The following is a 23181-nucleotide window of genomic DNA, read 5'->3' as shown; positions in this document are numbered from 1 at the left end:
TTGTGACCTGCCGCTGCGCCTTTTGTGACGGCCGGATTAATGGCCCAGAGACTGAGGGCCTCTGTTCAGCCGCCGGCTGCTTTCCGGCCGGACTTGGGTGCTTTTCCCGGCCGGACACCGCGGTCCCTTTGCCCCACGCCGGTGGCTCGAGGAGACAGGGTGGGCACAGCAAGCCTAAATACCTTGGCTGAATGCCTTGGACATCTTGCCTGGTGGGTCCCACCTGCATCGCGAGGGTATCCTGAGTCCCCCGGCCCCTTTCTGGTGTGCCCCACAGCCATTTGGGGGGCTGATCCCCCAAAAGCCGCCCCAACACCCTCCTGCCCTTCCCAGCTCCGTGCATCCCGGCCTGCTGCTGATGCTGGCCGTGAGGTCGTGCTGCAAAACCCTGGGAGGGGACCCCGAGGAGGAGGAAAAACATAGCCTGGCCTCAGGATTTTTAAGGGCACGGCCAGACGTGCAGCCGCTCGAGTGCTTGCTGGGTTGCTGGCCACCACAGCTGAATGCCCCTTGTGTCAGGCAACCCTCAGCGGCGTAAATGAACGTGGCTTCCCGTGACCGCGGTGGGTTACGGAGAGCCGGTAAACCCGCGGCAGCCAAAACACCTGGCAGAGGGACCTGACAGCCACCGCTGGGACTGGCTCCGGCCACGGGGCATTGGCCCCTCTGCCCTCTCCTGTGCTCCCAAGGAGAATTCCTGCTCACTCTGATCCACGCTTATCCCCCTGCTCTGCCACTGCTGGATAAAGATAAATATATATGTATAATATAATCTCACGCTAACTGGTCCACTATTGACATTAGCCCGAGAGGTGCCAGCCTGGAACCAGCTGTGTTGCTGCAGCCAACAAAGCCCTTTTTAGTGGCCAGGCTTGAACTGGGGAGCCCATAGGTCAAAAATCCTTTATTTATAGAGGCTTTCTGCAAAGAAGGGCCATAAACAGAAATGGGGGAGCTAAAGAAAATGTCTGGGAAGGAACAAAACCCCAAGAAGTTATTTAGGAAAAGAAAAAAAAAAAGAAAAAACAAAAAACCTTGAATAAAATGTACATTCACAGGGGAAAATCCCGGCTATGAAAGAGCCTTTTAAACTGACAGAAAAACAGAACCAGTGGCTGCAAGATAAAGCCAGGAAAAAAACTCCAGTAAGGCCCCATTTTTAGCAGGCAGGCGGATTACGGACCGGAGGAGACGTCAGAGGCGCTTCCCCTCCGGCAGCATCCCCGGGACGGGTGGGACGCCCCAGCTCGGGGTCCGAATTGGGGATAGGGAGCCCAGGGGTGCTGCATGGGTCCGAGCATCCCCAGGGCCGGGACGCGTGAGCTCCGGGGCAGCAGCAGTTGGTGCCTGACCCTGGGCATAATATTTGATTTATCCTGAACCCATACATTAAGAAAATAAAAAGGGGGGAGACTTAACCCTGCTCCCCCCCCAGGCTGCTGCACCCTGATTGATTTCTGTGTTCAACAGAGAAGCCAAAAACATCCCGGCAGCTACAATTTGGGTTTGTGTGAGCCATCGGGGAAGGGGCGGGGAGGGCGAAAGGCGATGTTTTCCCTTTGCCTAATTTTCACAGTCACAATCCAAAATAAACAGGCGGCCGGAGGCTTTTATGCTGGACACCAGCACACAGCCCCCTTGTTACACACTGCTTCGGGGCAGGATATAGATGGGGGATTTTGGGTTTTTTTTTTTTTTCCTTTTTTTTCACCGCCACGTCAGAATATTTTAAGCAGAGATTAAAGAGATCTCTGTCGCGGGGAGGGACAAGCAGATAAAGCGTCCTCGTCAAGCGACGGCTGCAGACAGTGGCATTCGCCAGCAATATTTCTCGTCCTTCACGGAGGCTTGAGTCTCCCCCTTGCACCGTTGGGGCACGGAAGTTATTTTGCAGCGGGGGATCCCCGAAAACAGCTGCTGCATTTGTCCTCCGCCGTGCTTTGGGTTGGTTTTCCCACCGGCCCCTGCAGCCACTGACAGCAGAGGGGTCCAAACCGTCACCCTCCGGCCCCAGTAACTGCCCACAAGCATGGCAATGGGGCGATGCAAAGGAAAGCTTCAAAAATAAATAAATATCGAATGCGTCCTCCCCACTTGGTGAAAGATGAGGGGGTTTATACGCTTTTTTCAGGGTTTTTGCCCTAAATTGATCAATTTGCCAGAGCAGGATCAGTTCACTACTGGCCAGCTCTGCCCAGCATTGAGTGAGGCAGGATCTGCCCCTGGTTTCACTTAACTTGAGGCAGGGGGAATAACCCCTTTAATCTCCAAACCCAGAATAAGCCACTGACAAAGAGCGATCCAAAAAGAAAAAAAAAAAGAAAACCCGCAGAGGCTCCTGGCGTTGTGCACCTTGCCAGCATTGGGGCAAAACAATTAAATAATTGTTTTTGTGGTTTTATAACAGTGAGAAAGGCATGAAACCCTAAAGCCGGAGCTAGAAGGACATCTGGAGCGGTGATGGGCGATGCTCTTGGCTGGCGCTTCCAAAGCCAGGCAGTGACCTCGGCCAGCTCTCTGCACCTCTCTGCAAGCTTCTTACCGGGTTTCCTTTGATCAAATACAATATATTCCCTTGCGGGATTGCTCCTGCTTTTCCAAGGTGACTGGTTACAAATAAAAAAAGAAAAAAAAAATCAATAAGCTGATTTTTTTTTCTTTTAACCAGCACAAGCCCCATCCAATTACCCCCTTGTGTCATACAACCCCAAAGCCAGGCTTGTTTGCCCCATTACGGTGTTGCTCTTTTGCACCCTCACGCCAGGAGGAAAGAGCCGCCTGTTAGTACAACTTGCCCGTGACTTCCCGGCCGGCTTTCTAGGTACTCGAGAGAGCATCCCCAAATTCCTTTGGGCTTACTGCTCTGCCCTGCTCCTGCCTGCCCTGCCTGCAGCGTGCTCCTCCCTGCCAGCTTTGCCGCCCGGGCCCTGCCACCATTCCAGTTCTTGCGGCAGCGGCAGCAAGTGATTCACACCAGGAGTGGGAGGACTATTGCAAAGGAGGAAGCCTCTATTTACAAATAAATAACCCAGTTATCAGCCCCAGGAAAGCTGGGGGGAAGGCAAGAACCAAGAGAACAACACAACCTTGCCCACACCGGGGTCGTTTCCCCGTTGTTTTTCCTTTGGGTGCTCCCAGCTGGTTGCTGGAAAGCGTACCTGCCGCTGGCAGAGGGTTTGGTGACCCTTTGCAGGGACGGTAGGAATCACCACAGCCACCCCGGGACCGGCAGCCCAGCGGGGTTTATTCTTTCCCGGGGTGGGGGGAACTGTACCTGCCTCGTGGTGCACGAGCGGCAGGGTGCAAGGGTTGGGGTGTTGGGGCCGAGCCCCAAAAGGCGGGACGGCTGCGGGGTGCTCAAAGGGACGCGGACCCGAGGCTGCCCAGCCTCCAGAGCCGCCCTTGGTCAGATACTCGCTCGTGGCTGGGGCTCCGGTGGGATTTTCGGAGCAGGGTGATGGCTGCTGTGCTGAAAGACTTGGGCTTTTAGGGTAAAACTCGGTGCTGGGGCTTTGGGCATGGGCAGCGTTGGGAACAACCGGCTCCCAGCCCCTTCAAAGAGCTGCTTTCAAGTGCTAAGGTGAGATGGTATCACCTGGGAACGCCGGGAAGGCTCTGCTCCGCTCAAACCGCAGGGCTGGGAGCAGCTCCCGCAGGGACGCTGGCTTAGCACCGGCATGGCTGCAGGGGCTGCCTGCACCGGGGGGTCCGGCGGGGTCCTCTGCCCACCCCTCACCCCCTTGGACCGCGCTTGCCCCTCGCCTGCGAGGCTGAGCCCCATCTCAGGAGGCTTCTAAGGAAGGCACAAGTTAAACACTGGCCCTCCCAGGGGACAATCTGTTACAGGCCACAGGAGATGCACTCGCCACCAGCCGCCTTTTGGCCACGACCATCTTTTTGGTGCCTGTCGCCCCATCGGGACGTGCTGCTCCCCATCCCCACGCAACCTTCCTCCCCCCTCAGAGGAAACCTGGGCTTGGCCCTATTGATTTAGGGATGACGAAGGCTGGGATCAGCGAGGTGGGAGCCGAGGAAGAAGAGGCGAGGAAGGGGTGAGGAAGGGGCGTAGGCTCTCGGCCAGCGGATGAAGGAATGCGCCTGCGGTCGGTGAGGCAATCGGGGAGCCTGGTGATGCACCGCGGGGTGCGCTCTGCCCTCCCCCCGGCCCCCCCGCTCCTGCGGGGGCACCGCAGCCCGGCTGGCGAAGCCAAGGGCTGGTGGCCAGCGGGCTCGGCCGGGCCGGGGGCGGCGGGGCGGGTTTGTGGCTGAGTGGGTCCCAGTGGGAGCCGGGACTCGCCCCACGGGTGCCCCCCCCCCCCCCGCCTGGCAGCCGAACCCGCTGGCGCTGATGACACAGGGTGACCCCGACCCCAAACTTCACACACACCCCCTCCCCGGGGGGGGCAGGAGCCGGGTGGGACCCCGGGACACCCGCGGCCGCGTCCCGCCGTGGGGCAGCGGCGGGGGGGTCCCGCGGGGGGGCGCGGGGGCCCCGGGGGCGGCGGGGCCGGGGTGGCTCCGCCCCGGGGCCGCAGTGGCTGGCGGCGAAGTCCGCGCCCATTTCCGCCGGCGCGGAGCCCGGCCCCTCGCCCCGCCGCGCTGCTGGGCGCCCCGGCACCGACACCGCCGCCCTCCGGCCCTCCGGCTCCCCCGGCCCCGCCGCCAGCATGCCGGGCGAGGCGGCGGCCGTGCTGGCCATGGGTAGGTGCGGTTCGGGGCGGGGGGGGGGAGGCCCCGCGACCCCGCTCCCCCCGGTGCTCCGGTACCCCGAGCCCCGACGGGCGGCTCCCGAGGGGGCTGAGCCGCCCCCAGACCGCGGCATCCCCGCCGGGAAGGGGGCTCCGCTCCCCCTGAACTTTACCAGCAGCCCGCTCCCCGCCGAGCATCCCTAAATAGGGGGATTTGGGGGTTTTTTTTCGCAGCGCTTCCTGCGAGGGGGGGCTGGGGTACCGGGCGGGGATCGGGTGGTGAATCAATCGCCTCTTGCTCCTTAAATCCTACAAAATATTTGGCTTCGGTCCCTCCCGAAGTTATTTGCTTAACCGCTCCTCGCTTGTGGGAACGCGCCTTCGCCACGACTTGTAAGTACGGCCTCGGCGGGAGAACGAGCCCTCCAGTCTCGTTCGCTTGTTTTAGGGTAGAGTTAATTAACGAGAGCATATTGCTGGGTTGGCAATTAAAAGGAGGGGATGCTAATCGTGCGCTCCTTTTGCTGGGGAAAGGGGTGAGGTGGTGATGAAGGGGGCCCCGGGAGCCGTACCCGCAGGTACGCGAGACTGGACCCGGGTGACGATGCGTGCGGGACGGGACGGATCCGGACACGCTTCCCAGCCTGGAGATTTGATGACTACAGAGGCGGGAGAGCGCAGAGCTGGGATGTGGGTGCTCCTTGCTGGGACGCACGTGATGCTTTGGTACCGGGGAAGGCGATCCCGGGGCCGGGGCTGGTGCGAGGGCAGAACTTGCTGGAGCTTGGTTGGCTTTTTTCCGCTGTCCCGAAGGATTGCGCATTCCCTGCCTGTGTCACCCACAGCACTGGGGCTCTGCTGCTCCTCGCCGCAGCTCCGCGGTCAAGCCGGGGCCAGGGGGGCTGAGGCAGTGCCAACCCAGCGGGAGAGAGGCTCTTTGCAGCACTTGGGTTCAGGAAAGTAGCCGGTCTTGGCCGCCCTCCAGCCCTCCTCTCTGGCTCTGGCACGGCCGCGTCGAGGTGCCTCCTCGCTGCGCTCCCCCGGCACGTCCCCTCCGCCCCGAGCATCCCTCGAGCGGCTGGGCGGCCGCCGGCAGGCTCGGTTCCTCCAGCAGCCGCATCCCCCCTTGGCTTGTCCGGAGGCTCCCGCTAGCTCGGTTTGGGGACGCTGACGTCCCCTCTGCTTTGCCACTCGCGTGCCTTTGGCCCTCTCCAGCCCTGGTGGTCGCCCATCTCAGGGGCTGAGCCACGGGTTTCCCACCTGGCCGGGCACCCCACTCTCCCCAATCCCCCATCCAGGGGTGGTGGCTGCTCCCAGCCTCCAGCCTGGCTTGGGTCCAAGCCTCCGCGGTGCCCCAGTTGCCGTGGGGGAGAGAGGAGCCCTTTATAAACTGCATCAAACCAGCAGGTTGGAGCATCCGCTTAAAATAACAGTGGACAGGGGAACCTCCACCGGCCCGATGTACGTGCACCTGACAGCTGCCAAGGGCTGATCTGCGAAGCCGAGGGGAAAATCTCAGCCAAGCGGATTAGGAGGGAAAACTTGGGGCAGGGAACAAACCCCAGCGATAACTGGGAGCTCCTCACGAAGAGTGTTATGAGTCGCTGGGGCAAGAGGAGTTGAGCCCTTTGCTGGTGACTGGTGGTAGGGGAGAAGCAGAGGCTGGTAATTAATGTCATGCTGAGGACGGAGTCGTTAAGTGTGTTTGTCCATCAGCAAGTTGGTGAACTCACTTGGGAGGGCGAGTTCAGGGGGGCTTTGCTGGGTGGCGGTGATGGCAAGGAGACCTTCCCAGCGCAGTGGGCCAGGGGCCGGGGATGGGGAGCAGCAGCCTGGCTGGCATGGCCGAGCACCGACTTTGAAATAAAACCAGAGACGCTGATGCAGGATTTGATCTTTCAGGTTCGGGGAGAGAAAAAGCTGAGAACGGGGCTGGGATGAGGTTGCCAAAATCAAGCGAGGGCGGCTGCTGCTCCAGGCTGCCTGAGGGACACAGCCCTGCTCTCGGGGGTCCCAGTTTGGCCGGTCGAGACACGGATGCTCTGTGTCTCTGTAGGCGTTCAGCTCTGCCAGGGCTGCCGACCTCCCCCGCACCGGCTCTTGGGGAGCTCACTGGAGCCCTCAGCCAGTGTTGCAGATGTAAAAGCCGAGGGGTGAGGGAAGGTGGACCAGTTAACTGGGGACGAGGCAATCACACCGGGTGAGCACGGGCTCCTCTGGCCAAACAGGCTTTAACTTGAGCGGGGCGTTATACCTGGGGAGAAACGGGGAAGAGGCACTGCTGGAGCTGAGCAGGGTGCTGGCAGGAGGACAGACAAGCCAGGAAGCCAGAGGGGATGATACAGCTGCCCCATGACACAGGGATGAACCGTTTCCCAAATAACGCCTGGTTTCCTCAGCGCGTGGAGGTGCGGGCATCGGCACGAGCAGGAGCAGGGCAGGAGGACGAAGCATCTTCCAGCAACAAGCTGCTGGCAGCAGCAAAAAACAAAACTGGGAGGAGATGGGGTGCTTAAAACTAAATTTCCACGGAAGAAAATCCCCAGGGACTGGCTGGGTCTGTGTCAGCATGGGGAAAGGTGCAGCGAGGACCGATGAGGGAAGCTGCTGCCGGTCGCTGTTGGGGTTTGCTGGATGCAAACCCGAAGGGCTGGCGCACGCGTTGGTTTCTCGGCTGTCGCCTTTCTGCATGATTTGATTAAACCTATGGAGGAAACTGGGTCAAACTCAGTGAAGGGGCTGCTGGTCTCGCCTAGCTTCGCACCCCGGGGTCAAGCCGCCCTGGGAAAGCCTCTTAGCTGGGGGGGTTCCCCAGTCCCCTCTGCCCCCCGCAAAGGGACGGCTTGGGGAGGTTGTTGTGAGCCTGCCCGGACCTGTAGCCCCCCCATGCCTAGTGTTCCATGGGTATTTCTGCCTGCACAGGGTAGTTCTGCCTGTGCAGAGTAGTTCTGCTTGCGCAGGACCCGCTGTGCCCGGGCATTTTGCAGCAGGGAGCCCTGCTCACACCACGAGGGTGCAGCCTGCGGGTCCCTGGGGAGCAGCAGCAGCACTTGCAGGTCGGGCAGCGTTTGCAGGCAGGGGGAGGCAAGGAAGGGGGCTGGTGGGGCCGTTGCGGTGCCTGAGCTTGCATCGAGGCTGGATCTGGTCCTGCTGCACGGACGTGGGCAGGAGGAGCTGGCCGGGTGACGCAGGCTGTGCTGCCCGGTGCACGGTGCAGTGCACGGGGGCGGCTGCACGGCTGGCACCTCCACCGGCGCCCAGCTGGGCAGGGGATGCTATCAGATGAGCAAGCACGCACATATGCATGCAAATAACAGACTGGTTTCAGGCTCCATTCTGGCTTCAAAACACCCTCGCAAACACCATTGCGTTTTCCTTTTAAAAAAACCTCATAAATCTTTGAGTGATTTTGGGTAAACTCCCCCCGCCCCCCAAGCCGTCAGCCAGCCCTCCCAGCTTGGGGGGCAGGTGGTCCGGCTGACCCCCGTCTCTCTGGCCTCTCCGCAGGTGTGCTGCTCGCCACGTCCCACGCACTGGAGAACACCACGGCAGCCTGGAGCGGTGAGTTTGCCGATGGGGCAGAGCCGGCGTGATCCCGGCGGGGTTTGTGGGGCAACCGCGTTGCCAGCCTGCCTGGGAACAGGCAGCAAAGCGCGGGCACAGGTAAACCATCCTCACACCGAGTGTGCACCGGCTCAGCTGGAGGGATACTCTCACATCTCATCCTTCTCCCTGGGGGATAATGGGTCCCCAGGTGGGATCCCAACCCGTGGGTGCGTGGGGTGCTTTATCCCCAAGGGAAAACCAGGAAGCAGGGCTCTGCGGCTGGTATTTCCGATGCACCTTGTTTTGGAGGGAGGCCAAATCCTGGCACGCAGCCGCTGGGCGTGCAGGGAAGTCTGGTCTCATTAACCGTGCCGCAACTCCTGCGGGGGAAGCTGCCGGTGCCTGACGCCGGCTCGCGGCGGCACCGAGCCGGTCGCGCCCGATAAATCGCCTTATTCATAAATGCAGCACAATGGGCTGCAACAGCCAAGAGCCCTTCGCTTCCCTTGGCCCAGCATGGGGGCTTTGCCGTCGGTGGGGCTGTGCCGGCTGCAGGAAGGGCTGTTTGCAGGCAGGGACAGAAAACCTCCTTTTGGGGCTGGAAAATGCGATGGTTCAACGGCATCAGTTGGGAAGCGTTAAAGGAAATGGTGCTCCCGCAGCACCGGGAGGCTTCGGAGCAAAACCCCGTGGCGGGGCTGCTGAGGATGCTCCCAGCCCCTTTCCCGATGGATGTGTGCCCAACCCGGGGGGGCTGGAAGACAGGGGCTGCTCCGAGGGGTGCAGCACCAGTTGGGGACACATCGGGGACGGGGTCCGTGCGGGCGGCAGCAGCACGGGGCTGCGGGAGGATGAGGCGGCTGCAATGTGGCCAGCAGCTGCAAGCGCGTCGAGGCTTAATGCAAGCCAGGATGCCCCGGGAGCCAGCCCTGGGGACACGCTGCCGGTGGTGGCAGGAGCAAAGGGGTGCCCATGCTGGGGAGGACAGCGGGTGCTGTCAGCAGGGATGTGCAAAGCTGTGTTTGGGGCTCAACTTTCCCAGCTAAAACCTCAAAAAGGGTTATTTTTGTGGGGATGTTCAGGCTAAAGGCAGGAGTCGGGGGGAGTCTGGGCTCTCCTGGGATAAAGCCATCCCTGGGGAGGGAGGCATGCAGTTTTCCTGGCCAGGGGCTGCACCGAAGCACAGATTTCGGCAGCGATGCAGACAGCAGTGATTCTCACCGCAAAGACCAAATCCCAGCTCCTGGCTCTCAGAGGATGCTCCCACCAGCTCCAACATCTCCAAACCTGCCACCGATGCCTTTTTCCCGCTACCGGAGACGGGGACATCGGGCCACTGCCCTGGCTGAGCCGGCCCCACTCCGTCTTTCCTCACTTCGCGTCCCCCCAAAGACCCGGAAGCATTCGGCAGACGTGGGTTTAATTACCCCGGACTGCCATAAATTCACGGCAACAGGAACTTGAGGTGGCTTTGAAACGACAGCGATCGGATGTGCTTTATACCCAGGCTAATCCGAAAGCAGGATATTTGTTTTCCGTCTCTGCTGCGGAGGATAATTTAAACCAGCGCGGGGCGTAATGGAAAACAGCAAAGCCGCCGGTCCGGGGCTGTGGCCGGCTCTGCCGTTATTTAACTCTCTCCTCCTCCATTTTAAGCTTTAAGCTCTTTAGGAAATTCCTCTAGTGCCGTCGAGGCTTATATTCGGTGCTGGTTTAAGTAGGACTCGCGTGGGCTCCTTCGGGTGGTCCTGGCCGGGATGCAGCCACTGACCACGTCCCACCCAGCAACCACAAAATAAACACATCCAGCCCTAAAACAGAGCTACCGACCTGCTGTCGGTGATGCCTGGGCGGCTGCCGGCCTGGCAAATGCCAAAAAAACGCCATTTTCTCCTTGGTTTTGCTCCCAGCTCCAGGCCCACCGGTGGCAGCGGCGGTGAGGTCCCACTTCAACGACTGTCCCGACTCTCACAGCCAGTTCTGCTTCCACGGCACCTGCCGGTTCCTGGTCCAGGAGGACAAGCCGGCGTGCGTGTAAGTGCCGGGGAAAAAACTCCTACAATTAAAATCCAGGCGGGTCCTTCATGTCTCATGCGGGAATCCCCAAAAAAGTGGGGCTGAACCTGGTTTCGCTGGGCTGCGAGCGGACGCCCCGTTCCTCGGCCTGATGCTGATGCTCTTCCCAGGTGCCATTCGGGGTACGTGGGGACGCGGTGCGAGCACGCCGACCTCCTGGCCGTGGTGGCCGCCAACCAGAAGAAGCAGACGATCACCGCCTTGGTGGTGGTGTCGGTGGTGGCCTCGGTGCTGCTCATCGGCATCTGTGTGCTCATACAGTAAGTACATGGGGCTGGGGTGGGGGGGGGGTCGGCTCAGCACCCCTCCCAGCCGATTTGGGGCAGGATGCGGCCTGAGGAGTGGGGGGTCGAGACCCCCCGCAGCCCCTGACCGTCCCCTCCCCACTCCCTTGCAGTTGCTGCCAGCTGCGGAAGCGCTGCCAGTGGTGCCGGGCACCCGGCGGCGGCCAGGAGAAGCCAGGTGGGCTCCTGAAAGGGGGCACCTCCTGCTGCCACGCCGAGATGGGTAAGGGGGCCGGGGGGCACCACGGCGGGACGCCAGACACCAGCGCTCCTGCGGTGTAACCGCGCTCCCCGTCCCCTTCCCCGCAGGGGTCTGACGGAGCGGGGGGTCCCACCGCCGCCCCCCACCCAGGACGCCCATGCTGGGGACCAGCACAGCATCTCTCCTCTTTTTTGGTCTTTTTTTGTTGTTTCCTTCCTTTTTTTTTTCCCCCCCCCCCCTCTTTATTTCCTCCCCCGCCATGGAAGATGGCAAGCAAGCACCCTGGCGGGAGACGCGCTCGGCAGCACCGTAAGCGTGCCGGCAGCGGCAAAGCGCTGGCAGAGCCGGGCATCGCCCCCGCCGCAGAGCCAAACCCTCCGCCACGTGCACCTGGGGATATTTTTTTTTCTTTGGTTTTGGGTTTGTTTTTCTTTTTTCTCAGATTATTATTTTTTTTTTAAACCAGAACCCCCCACTCCTGCAGGATGGGGCTTTATTTTTCTATAGAGACAGAAGTGCCGGCGAACCCTCCGCCTCGGCAGTCGCACAGACCGCGCTCACTTCGGGGACAGATAGGAGCTTTTTATTAATAATAAAATGAACCTTAATTCTAGAAGCCTCCTCAAGCTGGTGCTCTAACCTCCCAGTGCAGCGTTAATCCTTTCCGTAGTCTTTATCATAACCAACCCAAAGCTTTTTTGTTTGGTTTTTGTTTGGTTTTTTTTTTTTTTTAAAGTCATGGTTACTCTCATGTCTTCTGTATATGTTGCACTGAAAGTTAATATTTAATGTTTTAATTTATTTTGTGTGGTTAAATTAATTTTGATTTCTATAATATGTTATTGTGATCGGCTGTTCTTTTTTCCCCTAATACCTGGATTATAGTTATTTAAGTGATATAAAGGACACTTTTTTTCAAAACACTCGTCTCTCGGGGCTTTTTGTGGGGGGGAATATTTGCGAAGGAGATGCTGGGTCCCATGGCTGGTTGCGGGGGGTGGGGGGCATCCTCAGGGCGCAGAACTGATACCTTGGTGCTGGGCTTGGTCCCAGTCCCCCATGTTTCCAGTGCAAACAGTGCAGCACTGATACCCTGGTGATGGGCTCAGCCCTGTTCCCCCGCGTTTCCAGCCCTAACCGGGAAGCGAAGAGGGAGGGAGGGATGGATGGATGGATGGATGGATGGATGGATGGATGGGGTTGATCCCGTTCCCACTGCATGGGGAGCAGGGTGTGCTGTGCCTGGGTGCTGTGCCCCGGTGGGTGTGCGTGCCATGCGTGTGTGCACACCCTTTCCTCTACCCACCCACCGCCGGCCCAGCTGGTGCGCAGGTGCCGGAGCGGATACAGCCTTGCCGGGGCTGGGAGGGCCGGGCAGGCACCACTGATGCTCCCCCACCCGTGGAGCCACAGGCCTCATCCTGCCCTGTGAACCCCTCCACGGAGTCAGGGCCCCCCACCCCAGCCCGGCCTCAGTGTGCTGGGCTGGAAAATGGGCTAATGTGGGTGCAGCGTGTGTGCCAGGGTGGGCAGGGGCAAAGCGCTGCTGCTGCAAAGCATGGCCAGATCCTGCCCTCTCCGTGCCCTGTGGGCACCCACGCAGGTTATGGGCATGGGGGTGGCTGCAGGGCTATTTTGGAAGCGGCTGCTGGCCCCCCCAGCTCTGGTAGTTATAGGGTGCAGGTTCTTTGCTGCAGGGTATAAATGGGGCAGGTTTTAGAGGAGAGGTCAAGCCCAAACCCCTGCATGGGTCAGGGCTGGGGGCACATCCCCAAACACCCCAGCAGCCCAGGGCCATTTGCAGGGAGGTGATAGGTGCCCTGCATGGGACCTGGACCATTTTGGGGAGCCCTGGGGGGCGGGTTGCATTTTGTTGCTTCACCTCAGCAGCTGGCAACTCTCACTCCCTCCTGCGTGCTCCAGATTTTTCCCCACCACCATCACACCAGTGCCGGGGCAGGATGGGGCTGCGGGGGCTCAGTGCAGCCCCAGCCATGAGCTGGCTGCGCTGCAGGGCTGGGGGGACAGAGGGCTGGAAAGGCTCCCTGGTGCCATGGCCACAAATAACCCAGGCAGGGTAATGTCACCCAGAGCTGAGCCAGGCCCTCACTGTGGCACGGCAGGGGCTTTGCAGCACGGCACGAGTGTTGCATGGGGGCATTGCATTGCATTGCATTCAGGAGGCTGCAGCGTGGTGCAGGGTCGCCTCATAGTGCAGGCATTGCATCATGGTGCAAGTGTTGCATCACGGCGCAGGCATTGCATCATGATCAATGGGCCAGGGCCAACTGTATGAAGTTCAGCAAGGCTCAGTGCCGGGTCCTGCACTTGGGTCACAACAACCCCATGCAACGCTACAGGCTGGGGGAGGAGTGGCTGGAGAGCTGCCTGGCGGAAAAGGACCTGGGGGTGTTGGTTGACAGCCACCTGAACATGAGCCAGCAGTGTGCTCAGGTGGCCAAGAGGGCCAATGGCATCCTGGCTTGTATCAGGAACAGTGTGGCCAGCAGGACCAGGGAGGTGACAGTGCCCCTGTACTGGGCACTGGTGAGGCCGCACCTCGAGTGCTGTGTTCAGTGTTGGGCCCCTCACTCCAAGAAGGACATGGAGGTGCTGGAGCGTGGCCAGAGGAGGGCAACGAAGCTGGTGAAGGGTCTGGAGCACAAGTCTTATGAGGAGCGGCTGAGGGAGCTGGGGTTGTTCAGCCTGGAGAAGAGGAGGCTGAGGGGAGACCTTATTGCTCTCTACAACTGCCTGAAAGGAGGCTGTAGCGAGGTGGGGGTCGGTCTCTTCTCCCCAGTAACAAGTGATAGGATGAGAGGAAACGGCCTCAAGCTGCGCCAGGGGAAGTTTAGGTTGGATATTAGGAAAAACTTCTTCACCGAAAGGGCTGTCAGGCCCTGGCACAGGCTGCCCAGGGCAGGGGCTGAGTCCCCACCCCTGGAGGTATGTAAAACACGGGCAGACGCGGTGCTCAGGGACATGGTTTGGTGGCGGGCTTGGCAGCGCCCGGTTAACGGCTGGACTCGATGATCTCAAAGGTCTTTTCCGCCCAGACCTCCCCGTGATTTGTGCCCAGTGCTGCATCGCGGTGCGGCCGTTGCCCCTGCCGGCGTTGCGCCGTTCTGCTGGGCCGCCGCACGCTGCCAGCCGCCCCGCTCGCAGCCCGCCCGCCGCACCGGGGCCGCGCCCGCACCCGGCCGTGCCCGCACCCGGCCGTGCCCCGCCGCCGGCCCCCGCCCCGCCCCGCCGCGCTCCGGGCCCGCCCCCGCCGCGGCCCCGCCTGGGCGCGCAGCGGCCGGGGATGGCGGAGGCGGCGCAGGGCCGGGTGCAGGCGGCGGTGGAGAGCGCGGTGCAGGCGCTGGAGCGGGAGCGGATCCGCGGCATGCAGGTACCGGGGGGGCCGGGCGGGCACCGGCGGCCGGGGGCGGGGGGGCTCCGGGCCCCGCGGGGAAGCCGCTGCCGCCCCCCCTCCCGCCTGCGCCCGGCGTGACCCCCCCGCACCGCCCCAGCAAAGCCCTGGGCCCGCACCCCCATACGGCCCTGTGCCCCCGTACGGCCCTGCATCCCCCCAGTCCGTGCCCGCTGCATGGCCCTTGCCCCCCCATTGCATGCACTGTGCCCCCCCCCCCCCCCCCCCCGTGCCCTACATGTGCCCAGTGCATGCCCTACATGTGCCCAGTGCATGCCCTGGGCCCCTACATACACCCTGTGCCCTCTATACATGCCCTGGGCCCCTGCATATGCCTTGAGCCCCCCAGTTCGTGCCCTGTACCACTGCATATGCCCTGTACCCCCCAGTTTATGCCCCATGCCCCCCTACACGTCCTGTGCCCCCCAGTGCTTGCCCTGTGCCCCCTACACATGCTCTGTGCACCCCAGTTCATGCCCTGTGCCCCTCCATGCGCTGTGCCCCTACATGTGCCTTGAGCCCCCCCAATTCATGCCCTGTGCCCCCTACACATGCCCTGTGCACTCTATACACGCCCTGTGTCCCTCCATGCCCTGTGCCCCCACAGTGCGTGCCCCATGCCCCCTACACATGCCTCATGCCCCCTACACATGCCCCGTGCCCCCTACGCATGCCCTGTGCCCCCACACATGCCCTGTGCCCCCTATACATGCTCTGTGTGCCCCAGTTCATGCCCTGTGCCCCTCCATGCCCTGTGCCCCTCCATGCCCTGTGCCCCTCCATTTGCCCTGTGCCCCCCCCAGTGCATGCCCTGTGCCCCCTATACAGCCTTGTGCCCCCCAGTTCATGGCCTGTGCCCCCAGTTCATGCCCTGTGCCCCCACACATGCCCTGTGTCCCCTCAGTTCGTGCCCTGTGCCCCCACATTTGCCCTGTGCCCCCCGGTGCATGCCCTGCGCCCCCCGTGCCCGGGGAGGCCTGACGCAGCTGTGGGCTCGGGGCGCAGGCAGCTCCTCGGGGGGTGCTCCCACAAAGGACGGGGGGGGTCCCCGCAGGCTGCACCCTGCTGACCCACACCCCCCCCCCCCCCGCCATCTCCCCGCAGGGCGCCATGTTCCGCTGCAGCGCACGGTGCTGCGAGGACAGCACGGCCACCATGCAGCAGGTGCAGCGATGCATCGAGCGGTGCCACGCGCCCCTGGCCCAGGCCCAGGCCATCGTCACCGCCGAGCTGGAGCACTTCCAGGTGAGAGGAGAGGCCGAGCCGGGGGGGGACACCCGCAGCGGGGAAGGGGTGCACGGGGGCCCGCTGACCCCCCACCACGTGTGTGTCCCCCCCCTCCACCCGCGCAGGACCGCCTGAGCCGCTGCACGCTGCACTGCAACGACAAGGCGAAGGACGCGCTGGAGGCGGGGGGCACGGAGGCGCGGGTGCGTGGCCAGCTCGACGCCTGCCTGGCCGCCTGCGGGGACGACCACCTGCGCCTTGTCCCCGCCATGGCCAAGAAGATGAAGGACAGCCTGGCCGCCCTCCAGCAGTAGCCGGGCGCCGGGGCCCCCACGCGCTCATTAAAGGCGAGGTGCCACGCTTCTGCCGCCCACGGGTGCTGCGGGTTTGGGGTAGGGGGGCACGGGGGTCCTGGGTGCCCGCAGCAGCACCCGTGCCGAGGGGTGACCCTGCTGCCCGTGCGGGGTGACCCGTGCGGGCGTGCAATGTATTGGACGACGCTTGTGCAGGGCGCGGGGTGACGCATACGTGCGCGTGCACGTGTGTGTGTGCGAGGCGGGGGGGTCGCACCCTGCGCGCGTGCTGCGTGTTGGGTGCTGCTGGTGCATGCGCGGGGCGTGGGGTGACCTGCATAGGTGCTGCGCGTTGGGGGATGGCTGTGCGTGCGTGGGGCGGCCCCTGCGCGCGTGCAAGGCCCGGGGTGACCCCCGTGTGCGTGCACAGCACGGGGCAGCCCCTGCGCACGTGCAAGGCCCAGGGTGACCCCCATGTGCCTTCACGGTGCGGGTCAGCCCCTGCACGTGTGCAAGGCCCAGGGTGACCCCCGTGTGCTTGCACGGTGTGGGTCAGTCCCTGCACGTGTGCAACGCCCGGGGTGACCCCCGTGCTCGTGCACAGCGCAGGGCAGCCCCTGCACGTGTGCAAGGCCCGGGGCGCCCCCTGTGTGCGTGCACGGCGCGGCGCAGCCCCTGTGTGTGTGTGTGTATGTGCAAAGCACGGGGTGGCCCCTGCGCGTGTGCAAGGCACGCGGTGATCCCTCTGTGCGGGCACGGCCCCTGTGTGCGTGCAAGGCCCGGGCTGAGCCCCGCGTGCGTGCATGGCAGGGGGGCGGCCCCTGCACGTGTGCGATGCAGAGGGTGACCTCCTGTGTGTGTGCACAGCGTGGGGCGGCCCCCGTGCGTGTGCAAGGCCCGGGGTGACCCCCGTATGCGTGCACGGTCCCCGTGCGTGTGCAAGGCCCGGGGTGACCCCCGGCGTGGGCACCCCTCCCGCCGTACCCCCTCGTGTAGCCGCGCACCGCCCCGCCGCGCAGCGCCTTCCTTCGTGCGTGCCGCGCCGCTGCTCGGGGGAGTGCGGTAGCGCCCTCCCCGGGCGGTGATTGGCTGCCGGGGAGGCGCGAGGGGCGTCGGGAAGGGGGGAAAGGCGGGGCGGGGGAGGCAAGGCGAGGCCCCCATTGGCTGGCGGGGATGAGGGGTGCGGGTGACGCGGGCGGCGCGGTGGCGTCAGAGCGCGGCGCGAGCGGCAGAGCGAGGGGCCTGAGGGCTGAGGAGACGCCATGAGCAAAGCGCACCCGCCCGAGCTGAAGAAGTGCGTCCGGGGCCGGGGGGCCGCGACCGGGGCCGGGGGAGGCCGGGGAGGGGGCGGCGGGGACGCCTCCGCGGGGCCTGCCGTGATCCACCGCCCGCCGGTATCCCGGCGTGCACCGCGGGCGCCCCGGTGTCATGGCGGCGGGGGGGGGGGGGCGGGGAGTCTCTCTCCTCCATCCGCCGCCGGTGCTGACCCGCCGCCATCTCGTTGCAGGTTCATGGACAAGAAGCTGTCGTGTGAGTCCCGGCCGCCCGGAGCTGCTCCCGGCCCCGCGTTGTCTTCACCGCGTGTGTCCGCGCCGGGGCGGGCGGGGGGGGGGGGAGCGGCTGCGGGGGAGCCCCGAGCCCGCCTCACCGCGCCCTGCGGCGGGGCCGGGGCGGGGGATGCCCGCTGCCTGCCTTACCGCCCCTGGGAGCGCGCCTGACTAGTTTCAGGCTTCAAAATCCATGAATTGGGGTCAACATTAATTAAAAATTTGCACTCCCAGACTCTTAGGAGAGTCTTTTCTTAGGTGTGGTGCTCTAAACACTTCAGGTTAACAAAACAGCCTCCCTCCTTGTGGCCCCCACTCGTCTTCAAAGCTGCAGTTCTGGTGAGAAAACACCAAACGCTGGCGTTCAGCGGTCCCCCTTCCTTAAACGTACTCGATTTCTTGTAGTGAAATTAAATGGCGGCCGGCACGTCCAGGGGATATTGCGGGGGTTTGATCCCTTCATGAACCTCGTCATCGATGAGTGCGTGGAGATGGCGCCGGGAGGACAGCAGAACAACATCGGCATGGTGGTGAGCGCTGCTTCGGGCTGAAGCAAGTGCAGGGTGACTGCAAACAGAGCTGGTGTGTGTAAAATGAGCTGAATTTTAAGAAGCGGATGCGTTTACTGTAATAGCACGGAACGATCCGTGGGGGTTTAGAGGTAAAAACAGGCGGCGTTCATCCTTTTGGGGGAATTCATGTGAATTTTGGGGGCAGCATCAGCTTTTTAGGGACATAAATCAGAGGGGAGGGACCCACAGAGTGGTGGGTAACCGCGTGCCACGTCTCACTGGCTGCTCTGAACTTTCACTTTTAGGTAATACGAGGAAACAGCATCATTATGCTGGAAGCCTTGGAACGAGTATAGTGCCGGAGAAACCTGCGTCGTTACCGGCCGTGACAAGACTTAACCCACCTATTTTGTTTACTTACTGAATCTGCCGCGAAGCATCCCTGAGCGTAAACTTATTTTTTTGTTTTGTTAAATAAATTTTGTAATGGTTGACGTAACTTGTGTCAGTCGTACTTGCTTTTTTTGGGTAACGGGGCAGCCGAAGCGCCCTGGTTCTTCAGGGCAGTCATTAATACCACTCCCAATACCTTTAAAACTCTGCAAAGAGTTTCAGGAAGCTTCATTTATTGTAGTGGATGCTAAATTGGCATTACCTTTGGTGTCCTTCCCCTTGGTATCGTGTAAAGAACGAGCCACAAAGCTGCGTCGTGTTTGTTCAGCAGGTTAATTAGCAGGAAAATGGTAAAATTCCCCTCTGCGAAGAGTGATGGAGAGTATTTGTGCCAAGCCGGGCTGCCTGAAAGAATTTTTTTTTTTAAATAATGATTTTTACTCTTGTTTCCGCTGGGATAGAAAGTGTTCTGCTGGGATAACGCAGACTATCAGTACAGTGTTCTGCTGGGATAACGCAGACTATCAGTACAGTGACATCATTTTTTTTTTAGCTTTTATCGCTGCCGTGTCCACCGCGGCACAGCGAGGACGCGGCCAGCCTACACGATCCGTCGGACAGAACACCACACGTAACACCGCCGCACGCTATCGGGAGGCAACGGCGCCAGCTCGCTTTCCGAACAGCGCGTTAATTTTATTTGTAATGGCAATTTTCAGACACGGGTGAGGTACCGCAGCGATGTTAGGTACAGCCAAGGGACACGACATTCTCATGAAAAGGGTTTTTACCTACTCGGATGTAGCGGCGCCCTGCCGTAGGGTCAGGTCATCTACATTATTAACGCTTTCAAACCTTGATGCAGCAAAGGACATCTGTGTTTTTGCTTTTTACCACCCATTTTGGCAACTCCCTTAACAAGCAGCAGACCAGTCCCCCCCACCCGTAAGCTACAGTACTTGTTCTGGAAGCAAATTAAGAAGGCAGCCCCAGTTTCCACTGCGCTAGTCCCACCCCAAGGAACAACTACTTGCTATACCCGTCAGAAAATACTTGAGGCAGAGAGATTTACAGTCAAGACGTTGATTTTTCCCTGCCTGAAACGCATCCAGAGAGGGAAAGCGACGTGCGCGGGTTAGTCACAGTGATGCAGATCCTGAGTTTGGCAGACTCCTGACCGGTGAGGGCTCTTTTGGGGTCAACGTGGCATTTAAAAACAACATCTCCTTTAATCTCACAGTAGGGATGGATCGAGGAGTTTGCTTGAGGAAGGGCCAGCTCGCTTGGGAAAGCTTCCTCTGCCTCTTCACTGCTGTTCTAGTCTGTCTTGAGTTGGCTGGGCGTCTCCTCTTCCTTAGGGGCCAAGCAAGGAGTTCCTCGTTCGTTAGCTTTAATTGCAGCTGAACAGCTACAGGGTACAATCCGTATCTCCGGAGGTTGTAGTGTGGACGCTCCGGCGAGCTCCCGGCCGCTGGCTCGGCGGGGCTCAGAGCTCCGTTTTCAGCTTCTCGTGCAAATCTTCCTGGTCAATCCTGTCGCCGTTGCCGTACCACCGGTGGTAAGCAAGCAGGGCAGCGTTTTTGGCTGCGATGGCGCTCATCTCCATAGCGCTCGCGGCACGCTCGATGCCGTTCAGGTAGTAGATGTTGTCGTGGAGGATGATGGGAGGGCATTTTTCCGGTGGGCTGTAGCGGGGGTACGCCAACCACTTCTTCACTTTGACGGAGTCGTAGGAGGAGAAAAGCAAATTAAGCTGCTCTTTGGTGAGCGCCTCCTTTGAAAACACCTTCCAGACGGCCGACCGCAAGGGCAGCTTTCCTTCGCTGCCTGCCTCTTCCACGGGAGACACCACCCCCAGGCTATTGACGAACAGTTTGGGATTCTCCATAGTGAAGATGGCACCGAAATGAAAGGCAGATGGGTCCCGGTAACCAAAGAAGGAGGCGTTTAATCGTCCGTGCACTAACGTCGTGACAGTCTGGTGGTAAGGATTTGGGAACTCTGGGACAGGAGGGTCGAAGTTCTTGAAGGTGATGTTGGCCATTTTGCGGCTCAGCGGAGCAGCGATGACGACGATGTCGTACGTATCCCCTGTTAGTCCCGATGTCGTGTTGTAAGTGACCTGGTAGAGCTTCACCGGGTCCCCTGGGGAGAAGAGCGGGAGAAGAGCTCAGTTATCCCAGTCCGTGGCTGGAGGGAATCCCGTCTGTCCCTCTGACAAACACCAGGCTTTTCAAATGCCCTCCCATTTAGGCTAATTATGCCTTGCTGCAAGCTGAAGTAGCTTTATAACCTAGTCCCAGCTTAGCTGCGGGAGTGCCATCAGCTGGGGCTTCGATCAGAGCCCACTTTTCATCTTAAAAGACCAAGGAAGGCCCAGGCTGTTGTTTCGGTCTGCCAGGAGCTGCAGCCAAGCGGTGACAGAGGCCAACGCTGCTCTCCAGCCGCCGGAGCATGCCGTTCCCCTCCCCACCAAAGGGAAAGCAAACCCAACTCACCTGTGGGTCTGGGTCTGATTTTCGGCTCTATAGACAAAACCGTGCCAGGGATAACTTCAGCTTTGGAGGCGTAGAGAAGGCCCGTGCAGACAAGTTTGTTCCCCCCTTTTACTGACCAAAGGCCCGATTCCACCCCTGCCAGAGAAACAGCACCTACAAGGAAACCACGATCATTAGAGTGGCTTGTTCGGCATCATTTTGTAGAGGAGCATTTGAAATGAAGTGGAAAATTAGGGGGGAAAAACCATCCCAGAAGAGCTCACTGGCAGCAATTAGTGGGAGCAGAAACCCTGACACCCATGAAGAGCACAAGGTCCCTGGCACAGACGCGTTGGGAGGTTAACCCACGAAACACTCACCTACGAAACCATTGATGTTGATACCTTGCCCGTAGTTGACTCTCATGGCTGGACAAACCACCTCATTTATGAACTTATGGGAGAAGCCGGCTTTCTGCATGGCTTCATCAATGGTTTGATTCAGCATGCGAGTGAAGTCGTTCCCTCCAAGGGCATGAAGCAGGCGCTCGTTACTGCTGAAGGCATAGTCATGCGTCTGGTAGCGATAGATCCTTTAACCAGAGACATGAAAGAGGCGTTCAGTTGCTGTTAGTTATCTTTGTTGCCCTCGGAAGCTGTGGAGGATCTCACAGCCCTTCCAGCCAAGCCCTAACCTAAGTGGTACATGCCTAAGTAGACCTGGACCTTTGTTATTCATTTACTGACCTTTCCTAATGAAAGCACTTTGTGCACAGTTACGAATTTAATCCTGTTTAGTACCCAGGTGGGACATCCCACACCTAACACGCATTTCCACCACAGCCTCTTATTATTGCTAGCCTGTTTGAAGATGACAGCGCTTATCTCGATCTTTTCCCTTAGGAAAATGATCGGCAATGGAAAGAAGGCAACCAGATACTCCTTTCTCAACAGCGACGGGATGGTTTCAGCGATTTTTCCAACTCGGCAGCAGGTTTTGCACCTTTTCCTGCAGCCGGTTTCCCACCTTTTCCCCGGCAGGGCCCTGACGTACCGCATGAACTTGTCCAGGACGTCCTCCACCCACATGTACATTCGCAGGGGGTTGAGCCCGTAGCGCCAGAGGAGCTTGAGAAGGTTGAGGAGGTACCAGCTGCTCTCCTCGAACACGAACTCCTCCCCGTTATAAATGCCGACGAGGCTGCTGTGCGCTGGGGCAACCGAGAGGCCTCGAGGAAAGGGGTGAAAAAAAGGTAATTTAATGAAAGGTAGAGCTTGTGAACTATATTACACCTCGCTTTTAACTTCCCGAGACAACCTTGCTTCATGTTGATCAGGGTGAGCAATTAAAGATCGGATCCCCAGGATGTGGAAAGCATAATTAGTTCTTGATTGGGAGCCAGGGAGTTATTTATGGTGACTTTTGGACCTTAACGATGGGATTAAGGTCATCATCACCCAATGGGAGGAGGGGGGGGTCCCCATTTTCATTGGGATGGGGGTCTCCTTTTTCCAGGGGGCTGCGGTACGGCAGGGGGGGATTGGGGAGGGATTTGGGGGGGATATTAAGGAGGGGTTGGGGGGGGATATTAAGGAGGGATTTGGGGGGGATATGGGGGGTATTGTGGAAGGATGGGGGCCAACCAAGGCTTGTTCTTTATGGGGATGTGCCCCCAGAAGAGCGGGAGAGCTGGACCCAGAGCATCCCGGGGGGCGGGGGGGTTGGTTTTTGGGGTGCCGGGGGGGTCCCCACTCACCCAGCTCCTTGACGAAGTGCTTCATGTGCAGGTTGAGGGGGTGGAGGACGGAGCCCCCCGCCTCGTAGCCGGCCCCCTCCACCTCCATCGTGGCCAGCCGCCCCCCCACCGCCGCCTTCTCCAGCACCTCCAGCCGCACGCTCCTCCCGAACTTCTGCCGCAAGAAGTAGGCGGCGGCCGCGCCCCCGATCCCGCCGCCGACCACGGCTGGAAGAACCGGCACCGGCCGTCAGCGCTGCCCCCGCAGCCCCCCCCGCCCCCCCCCCCCCCAAGCCCCCCCACCGTACCGATCTTGCCGGGGGCATCGCGCTGCGGCCGGCGGCCCGGGACGGGCGGGCAGAGAGCGGCGAGGAGCAGGAGGAGGCGGAGGGCCGGCATGGCGCTGGCTCGGCCGGCGGGACCGCCCCGTCAGCTGGTTCCCGCCGCGGCGGCGGCGGCGGCGGGGCGGGAGGACCATGGGGGCGGGCGGCAAAAGCAAACCAACCGCGCCGCTGGTGTAGTGGTATCATGCAAGATTCCCATTCTTGCGACCCGGGTTCGATTCCCGGGCGGCGCAAAACCATTTTTTTCTCTTTTTAGTCCCGTTCGTTACTCCCGTTATGTTTATTTACATCACCCGCGGGGGTGAGGCGACGCCAGGCCCGCACCGGGGGCAGCGTTACCGGTTCCCGGTGGTCAGCGGCGGGGCGCAGGCGCGGGAGCGGCCGCGACTCCTCCCCTCCTCCGGGCGCATGCGCGGTGCCGCCCCCTCTCGGCCGGCCGGGCCCC

At 61.0% G+C, this 23181-nt stretch overlaps 4 protein-coding genes across 5 annotated transcripts; 3 read left to right on the top strand and 1 right to left on the bottom strand.

Annotated features, from left to right (window-relative positions):
• Positions 1-4667: 4667 nt before the first annotated feature.
• Positions 4668-10876, top strand: LOC309602583 (protransforming growth factor alpha-like; the record flags this gene model as incomplete). The annotated part of the gene is made up of 5 exons (XM_082336244.1): positions 4668-4701; positions 8196-8249; positions 10145-10268; positions 10421-10570; positions 10708-10876. 5 exons carry the CDS (start codon positions 4668-4670, stop codon positions 10874-10876), a joined length of 531 nt encoding a protein of 176 aa, XP_082192370.1.
• Positions 10877-14079: 3203 nt separating this feature from the next.
• Positions 14080-15749, top strand: FAM136A (family with sequence similarity 136 member A; the record flags this gene model as incomplete). Its single annotated transcript, XM_082336074.1, has 3 exons — positions 14080-14187; positions 15313-15453; positions 15561-15749. The coding sequence occupies exons 1-3, from the start codon at positions 14101-14103 to the stop codon at positions 15747-15749; spliced, it is 417 nt and encodes a 138-aa protein (XP_082192200.1). The 5' UTR covers positions 14080-14100.
• LOC309602481 (small nuclear ribonucleoprotein G-like) lies at positions 15729-18286 on the top strand. Of its 2 annotated transcripts, none has more exons than XM_082336076.1 (4): positions 15729-15782; positions 17236-17258; positions 17681-17805; positions 18093-18286. In XM_082336076.1, the coding sequence occupies exons 2-4, from the start codon at positions 17240-17242 to the stop codon at positions 18141-18143; spliced, it is 195 nt and encodes a 64-aa protein (XP_082192202.1). In that variant the 5' UTR covers positions 15729-15782; positions 17236-17239; the 3' UTR covers positions 18144-18286. The 2 variants fall into 2 exon arrangements, with proteins under 2 accessions (XP_082192202.1, XP_082192201.1); XM_082336075.1 differs by lacking the exon at positions 15729-15782 and adding an exon at positions 16902-17022.
• Positions 18287-18894: 608 nt separating this feature from the next.
• On the bottom strand, positions 18895-23072 carry PCYOX1 (prenylcysteine oxidase 1). The gene is made up of 6 exons (XM_082336594.1): positions 22701-23072; positions 22414-22620; positions 21711-21885; positions 21038-21249; positions 20679-20831; positions 18895-20325 (listed from the first exon to the last, which is right to left on the bottom strand). Exons 1-6 carry the CDS (start codon positions 22789-22791, stop codon positions 19667-19669), a joined length of 1497 nt encoding a protein of 498 aa, XP_082192720.1. The 5' UTR covers positions 22792-23072; the 3' UTR covers positions 18895-19666.
• Positions 23073-23181: the final 109 nt, after the last annotated feature.

Source organism: Platalea leucorodia (assembly GCF_965183815.1).
Source record: "Platalea leucorodia genome assembly, chromosome: Z".
NCBI classification, from domain to species: Eukaryota; Metazoa; Chordata; class Aves; order Pelecaniformes; family Threskiornithidae; genus Platalea; species Platalea leucorodia.
Note: the sequence above shows the minus strand (reverse complement) of the source record. Positions and strands in the feature narration are given on the sequence as shown.